This window comes from Equus quagga, chromosome 10 (genome assembly GCF_021613505.1).
Source record: "Equus quagga isolate Etosha38 chromosome 10, UCLA_HA_Equagga_1.0, whole genome shotgun sequence".
NCBI lineage: Eukaryota > Metazoa > Chordata > Mammalia > Perissodactyla > Equidae > Equus > Equus quagga.
The window spans coordinates 122,213,747-122,221,066 of NC_060276.1; the positions used below are offsets into that span (position 1 = coordinate 122,213,747).

A 7,320-nucleotide genomic window follows, 5' to 3' on the forward strand; every position below is an offset into this window, starting at 1 on the left:
CCCTCCGCCCTGCAATCCTGGCAGCCGGGGGGGCATCAGGAGGAGGTGACACTACATTGGGGGACCCCACCCCCCACCCCCGACCCCAGGATTCCAGGATTCCACTCATCTCAAGAAGTGGGTTGGTCCCCGTGCAGCCGCCTCCCTGGGCATCCGGGTCTCTGTGATCTACACCCGCAGGATAGAATCGTCGAGGAGCGCAAAGATGGAGCCAGCCAAGAGTGTTTCCCGGAAACGAGGTGCCGATGGCGCCCTTTCTGGGGGCCCCGGGAAGGGGGGTCCCCACCCCAGGAGCACACAAAAGGGGTCGGGTCTGAGTCGGGGTCCGGAAAGTTCCAGAACGTGCACAGCGGACCCAGACCCTGGGCGCCCCGAGTGTCCCCCGAGGGGCGGGGAGACTCTCCTGCAGAAAGCGGAATCCCGACGTGTTGATAAGAACCTGTGGGCGGGGGGCGGGCTCCGTGGTGTAGACGGATGGCTGGCCGGGTTCGGACACTTCCTGTCTGTAGAGACGATAAGGGCGGAAAGGAAGAGTCAGCTGATAGGAGGCGGGGCGCGTCGGGAGAGGCTGACCCGGAGCCATTCGTGAAGGGACACAGCGAGAGGAGAGCGTCCACACTGCAGGCGGCGCCGACAGCCTTATCAGGGCCTTGATTCCGAAGGCCGGCCGCCTCCACCACGGGGCCACCGCCGGGGACCCCTCAGCACCAGCCGGGCAGGAGGACGGGTCTGGACGGGTCTAAGCGACATGCAGGAAGCTGGCCGACCGGTGGGTTGACTCCTTTCTCCATCTCGGGGGCCGTTAGTTTGCAGGACCCCGGGACAGCACAGGATTGTAGATGTGGCACCCAAGTGGAGCCTCTGTCCTGGGAAGGCGGGTGGGTGGGTGGCTGTGGGAGTTCCCGAGTGCGTAAGATGGATGACCCCCCCAGTCCGGGCTGGGATGCGGGAACCGATGGGCGGGTCAGCGAGGGGCCCCAGGAACAGTGTGGGGAAGGACAGGACGGGCGCCAACGCTTTCGAGCTCAAGGCCGCGGAGAACCAGCGGGAGCCGGTTGCCTGTCGCCCTCGGCCGGAAAGTCGAGCCAGGGAATCTCCCCTCCCGCGATGGAAACGTTCGTGCACCACGGAGCCGCCCCCAGAGACAACTCGTGTCTCCGTCCGAGAGCCTCTTATCTGCACGACAAGGAAACGCCGTCAGCCGCACGTTTCCTCCCTTCTGCTTCCCATGACTGTCCTTCCCTCACCAAAAAGCCCCAAACCCCTGTTCTTCGTGGAGCCTAAGACGGTGCCCGAGCCTCTGTCGTCTACGTGCCGCCTCGACCCACCTTTTTCTCTGTGAACCCAGGCGGGTGTGGACGGAACTAAAGCTAGTTTTCCCGTGAACGTGACTTTTATCGGTTTTAATTTGCGGGCCTCAGGGACAGAATCTAAGAGGGTGGAGGGAAAAGATTTTTTTTTTCTTCCGTCGCTTACAACCTCGGTCCTCTGACCCTCGCTGTCCCAGGCCTCCTCCCTCGGGCCAGCCTATCCAGGAGGGCGTCTCGCTCGCTTCGCGGGTCCCCGCAGATCAGGCCATATAGTCGTCTCTCATCACATGAGGTTGGCGACTGTGTCAAAAAAAAGGAGAGAAACGGTCCCATCCCGGGCCGGGTGCCCCTCGGCCGAGGTCCCGGTGACCTCTGTGCACCCAGCAAGGTCGTCCCCGTGCTGACCCGTAGGGTTGCGAAGCCGTTAGAAGAAACTGTGCTCAAATGAACCCAACGCCACCCGTTTCTGGCCAAGATGGAGACTCCGGCGGAACATTCCACACCCAAGATGGCTTCCGGGCCACACTCGCCACCCGGACACGGAGGCGGGTGACCCCCCTGTGCTGTCGTTCTTCCCCCCGAATGATGCCGGGCACGTCCCCACCCGCCGGGACCGTTGTGAGCGGGTGGAGACGGTGCGGCGGGAAGAGTTGCCTCATGTCCCAAAGCGGCTGCTGTGGGCTGGCGTCTTCATCACACGTCCCTTATTCTTTTCTCGGGGCTTTGCAGGGTGTTTCGAGCAGGATGTCAAAGGGCATCTGGGGTCACCCAGTGACCCCATGAGTGGGAGCAGGATGGGGGCCTCCCAGGGGACCCGCAGACCCAATGGGGCCACACGGACCCCCCGCCGACCCTTCACCTTTTGAGGGCATTGACCCCCCTGGGAAGGGTGGGGAGCCAAGAAGCGAGGGCTTCTGGGGTGGCTGCGATGTGACCTCTGACCTGGGGTGTCCCTGTTCCCGTTTAGGTCCAGCTGTGGGGCTGGGGCGCCACGGCCCTACTGGATCCCGTCGGCCTCCTGGTGCTGCTGACCTGGGCGAGCTGCGGGCACCCAGCGCGGGGTAAGTTGAGGCACCAAACCCGAGTGGGGTGTCCACCCCGGGCGGGCCCCCCCCCAAAGCGTTTTCCTAAAATTCAGATTATGGGGTCACGGGGGCGTCTCCCCGTGCCTTTGATGGGCGCATCTCTGAGGACGAAGATGCTGAGCGTCTTCAGCGGGTGGATCCCGACTCTGGGGAAGTAGGTTTTTTAATTTTTTGTTGTTGTTGAGGAAGATTGGCCCTGAGTGAACTACTACCTCTCTTCCTTTTTTTTTTTTTTTTTTGCTGAGGAAGACTGGCCCTGAGCTCACATCTGTGTCCATCTTCCTCTAATTTACATGTGGGGCGGGCCAAGCGGTGCCACGTCCACACCCGGGATCCGAACCCAAGAACCCGGGACCACCGAAAAGCAGATTGTGCGAACTTAACCGCTGCTCCACCGGGCCGGCCCGATTTTTTTTTTTTTTAATTGCAGCACCGGAGAGCGTGTCGCCCATTCTGAACATGAAGCTGGATTCGAGGACGAAAACGCTGAGCTGGAATTACAGGCGGAACGTGACTGAGCAGGAGTGCAAAATCGACACGCCGCCCGACGACTCGACCTCCAAGACCCCGCAGGTGAGGGGTCAGGGGTCGGGCCTGGCGGCCTTGCTCCCCGAGAAGCGCGGGTGTCCCTGTGCGAAGCCGAACGATTCTCCTCCTCGGCCTGGAGTCCCACTCCCATGGCTGTTGTGCGGGAGGAGGAAACACATCCTCTATAATCTTAGGTTGTGGCATGGGGGCCTGCAAATTAAAGCGAGAAACGACAGAGGAACGAGGGAAACGGGGGAAACTGTAAAGTCCGGGTCTCGATTTTAGGAAAGTGGAGGCGAGATAGATTTTTTTAAAAAAATAACATTGTATTCAGTTTGTGACCATTTTGTTCAAGCAAAAAGAGGAAGATTGGCAACAGATGTCAGGTCGGGGCCAATCTTCCTCACCAAAAAAAAAAAAAAAAAAGGAGCGTATTAGTATTGTTTGTGCCTGACGACATGCGCCAGCCCCGTGGGTTGTCGGGAGCACCCGGCTGTGTGTTTCCTTCTGTTTTAGGAATCTCTGGTCGTGGGTTCCCCTCCTTCCTCCCGTTCTGGGATTCGTTTTGAAGGTTTTCTCCTGGAGGGGGGGAAAAAAAAAAGCTGGTTCTTTTGACAAGGAGCAGTTCTAATTTTTTAAATGAAGTCAGTAGGATTTTTACCCTCAGTTTGGTCCCCGCGAATGTGGAGGGACCTTGAACACACGACGCTCAGAGACGCACGCTGGACGCGAAAGGACACACAGCGTGGGATTCCATTTGTAGAAAATGCGCAGAATGAGCAAACCCAGACAGAAAGGGGATTTATGGGGCCGGGTCCCCCATTTTGGGGGGACACTCGATGCTGGGAGTGGAGGAAAGGGTCCCCCAATATCCTGAATGCGCTCAACGCCGCCACCTCGAACGCCCAGAAAAAGTTGAAACGGTAAATTTTAAGTTACGTGGATTCGGCCACAACCAAAAAAAAAAAAATTGAAATTGCAAAAAAAAAATTTGTTTTTAAAACCCTAAAAACAGAGACCCGTCGATGCCGCCGTGTTTGCGTCGATCAATCGATCAAAATGTCCCATCAACTGAGTCATGTCCCACCCGAGCGGAAGACAAAGAAGATGTTTGATCGTCACCAGGCAGGGGAGCGGGATGCGAGGGCCGGTGCAGCACAGCCACTGGGAGGTGCAGAGGCGGGAAGAATCTCACTGTCTATACAGCCGGGCAGGGCCGACTCCGCACACACGTTTTTCTCCAGAAGAAAAATCAAGTTTTTTTTCCCGTCTTTGCGACAAGCGGGGTGGGGGCCTTAACTCTTGGGGCAAAATTCCCGGGACGCCAAACCCGCGGGAGGCCCCCTATTTTTGGGGGGGGACACTTGTAGGGGCTGGAATGTCACTAAAGACAGACACTGCCGCCACCCCGGAAAGCCCCAACCGCACAAAGAGAAAGAAAACCGGATTATTCACAAAGGAACGTGAAATTTGTGGAAATTCACCCAATGACCCCCAAAAAGAGGATGAACAGGGCCGTTTCTTCCAAGCGGGGTCTACACGGAGGTCGGGCCGTGCGCGTGGCAGAGCCTCAGAGCCACGCAGAGGAGTCGGGGAGCCTCACGCCCGCGTGAGGGAGGAAAAATCCTTCCTGTACACTGTTAGGTTCTTGCAAGGAGGAATGCTAATTAAACTGGCGGGAGACAGAGGAACTGGAGGAAAGGCCGAATTTTAATAATAATCATCTTATTTTCTGTAATAATTTTATTAATAATAATCTCATGCCGCGTTGTCGGCGGGGACCCCCGCGTGGGGCCGTCACGGGGTCCCAGGGGTCCCGTTCTTAACGGCGCCCGTTCCAGGTCAACGGGAACGACACCTACTTCTGCGAGTTCCCCAACTCGGTGCTGCACCGGGGGGGCCAACCTGACGCTCAACGTCACCGCCGAGGGGGCCGCGTTCCAGGAAGTCCTGGTTTTCCGCAACTCAGGTGACGTCCCCAACCCCGTCCGCACCCCGACCTCCATCCAGCGTCGCCCGCCGTCCCCGGGGTTGGGGTTGGGTGTGGTGTGGGTGCAGCGGGTGTAGACTGGCGCTGTCTCCCCAGGCCCGGAAGGTTCCGGGGCCGTGAACTTCTCCTGCTTTATCTACGACCTCCGCTTCCTCAACTGCAGCTGGAGCCCCGGCCCGGCCGCCCCGCCCGACGTCCGGTACCACCTCTACTGGTGGGCGTCCAGGTGAGTCCCAAAAAAATCGGGTTTTTTAATTTTTTTTTTTGGAGAGGGTTTTGGGGGTCGCGTTTCCCGACGGGATCGCCCCAACGGGGGTCCGCGCTCCGGGTTGAGCCCGTTTTGGGGATGTTCCAGTCACGACCTGGAGGTCGAGTGCGCCCGCTATGTCGTGGACCCCGCGGGGACGCGCGTGGGCTGCCACCTGGACGACCTCGGGGACCCCAAGACGACCGACTACTTCTTCCTGGTCAACGGCACCAGCAACCGCACCGCCATCCGCTTCCTGGACTTCACGCCGTTTCGCGCCAAGCTGATGGGTGAGAGGACCCGGCGCCTTCCGCGTCCCCCCAACACCCACCCCGAGACGCGGGACCCGCATGTGGGGTCTGGGGAAACACGCACACGGCAGCCTTTTTGCGCTCGGGGAACGGAAGAGACGAACAAACTTTGCCTCCAACCTCTTAAGTCTGGTGATGGAGGCGTGCAAATTAAACTCGCAAACGCTAGATAAATGGGAAATGCATGCACATTTTACTCTTAATTGGACTCCTCTGCGAGGCACACGGGTAACTCGTTGCCTCGTTTCCGTTTTTTTTTTTTCCTAGAGAAGTATCGGCCGCCCGCCAACATCACCACCGCCTTCAATGGCTCCCACCACGTCGTCCGCTGGGACGACCCCGAGACCCGCTTTGACGTCGCGAGTCATATGCTGTGCTACCAACTGGACATCCGACGACAGGTCTGGACCCCGAACCTCGGCCCCGGGCCCGACCCGAGTCCCTCACACAGGGGAGGAAAACTCACAGGAAGGGAATTTCCTGTTGAGGGAGAAAAAAATCTTTTCTTCCACCCTGTTATGTTCTTTCCTGAGGGTCTGCAAATTAAATCAACAAACGACAGCTTAACAGGAGAGAAAAAGCAAAATTTACTCATTTTCATGTGGGATTTGACAACGGAAGTGACTCCCTAAACAGCTGACGTTAGAGGCTTATCCGCCTAAATGAACAGGGGACGGGGAAGGGCGGGGAAAAGGCTTCTATGGGAAGAGCAAATGGATTTTTTGGGGGAAAGACAGTTTCCGGGCATTTTGCTCTCAGCCTCCTTCCTGGGAGCCCAGTCTCCCCGAGGAGGGAATTCTCGGCGCTCCTCCTTCCCGCCATTTCTCTGCTTTTAGGGAACCTTCCAGAAGCTTCTTTGTGCGTCTGTGGGGTCCCCAAAATCTTCAGCTTAAAAATAACCCCCGTAGCCATTCTGGGGTCCCCCTATTTGCCTATAACGCTGAAAACGCCTCCCCTTAACTGTGTTCCCTTTGCTGTTTTTCTCACAGGGCAGCTCCTACAAGAGAGACCCCGTGAGTACTCCTGCGTGTGTCTCTGTGCTTGGGTCCCACGCTCACCCCTGACCTCGCTCACCCCTGACCCCGCAGCAGCTCAGCTGAGGGGTCCCGTCGAGCCCCTTACGGGCTTTTTCTGGGGTCCCGAAGCTGCGTTTCCTTGAAGGCGTCTGCCTCAGGTCGCGTAGTCGGTCATCATACCTCCCGCGGTCAGAGCAACATCCTTCTTCCCGGGGCCGCCCCTGGGCCCCTTAAGGGGTCGAATGGGGTCCCCCCGAAAACTCGTGTCCACCCGGAACCCCAGAACGGGGCCGTCTTTGGGGCGTAGGGTCTTTGCAGGTGTAGGATGTTGAGCTGAGGTCTTCCTGGAGGAGGAGTGGGGGGTAAACTGTAAAGTCCGGGTCTCGATTTTAGGAAAGTGGAGGCGACCTAGATGTTTTACAAAATAACGGTGGATTCGGTTTCTGACCGTTTTCTTCCAGCAGAAAGGGGCAGATGGGCCACAGATGTTAACTCGGGGCCAATCTTCCTCAGCAAAAAAAAAAAAAAAAAAATGGGAGCGTCTTAGTATTTTCTGCGCCTGACGACTTGGGGCGCCCCGTCGGCTCCCGTTGGGTCCCCCCAGGTTTTCCAACGGGGTAGTGACGGGAATCAGTACCTGCTGCCCGGCTCTGCGGTGACGGCGGGGGACACGGTGCGGGCGCGGGTGAAGCACGTGTACGGCGACATCTGGAGCGCGTGGAGCCGGGCCGTGGACTTCAGTGAGTCCCCTGAACCCCACTGTCCCACCCGCCCCTTTTGTCCCCGGATTCAGGGCCGCCTCCTCCAGGAAGCCCTCCTCTCCATCGTTGATT

The 7,320-nt window shown here is 58.3% G+C and overlaps 1 protein-coding gene across 1 annotated transcript in view; it reads left to right on the forward strand.

The window, feature by feature from the left end:
• The first annotated feature begins 502 nt into the window (after window positions 1–502).
• CSF2RA (colony stimulating factor 2 receptor subunit alpha) overlaps window positions 503–7,320 on the forward strand; it is an 11,096-nt gene continuing 4,278 nt past the window's right edge. The window contains exons 1-9 of the mRNA XM_046672912.1: window positions 503–769; window positions 2,278–2,371; window positions 2,826–2,968; window positions 4,765–4,892; window positions 5,077–5,139; window positions 5,269–5,450; window positions 5,739–5,872; window positions 6,461–6,484; window positions 7,092–7,313. Of these exons, the coding sequence (XP_046528868.1) occupies window positions 749–769; window positions 2,278–2,371; window positions 2,826–2,968; window positions 4,765–4,892; window positions 5,077–5,139; window positions 5,269–5,450; window positions 5,739–5,872; window positions 6,461–6,484; window positions 7,092–7,313 (1,011 nt within the window). The 5' untranslated portion in view covers window positions 503–748. The remainder of the gene's footprint in view (window positions 770–2,277; window positions 2,372–2,825; window positions 2,969–4,764; window positions 4,893–5,076; window positions 5,140–5,268; window positions 5,451–5,738; window positions 5,873–6,460; window positions 6,485–7,091; window positions 7,314–7,320) is intronic.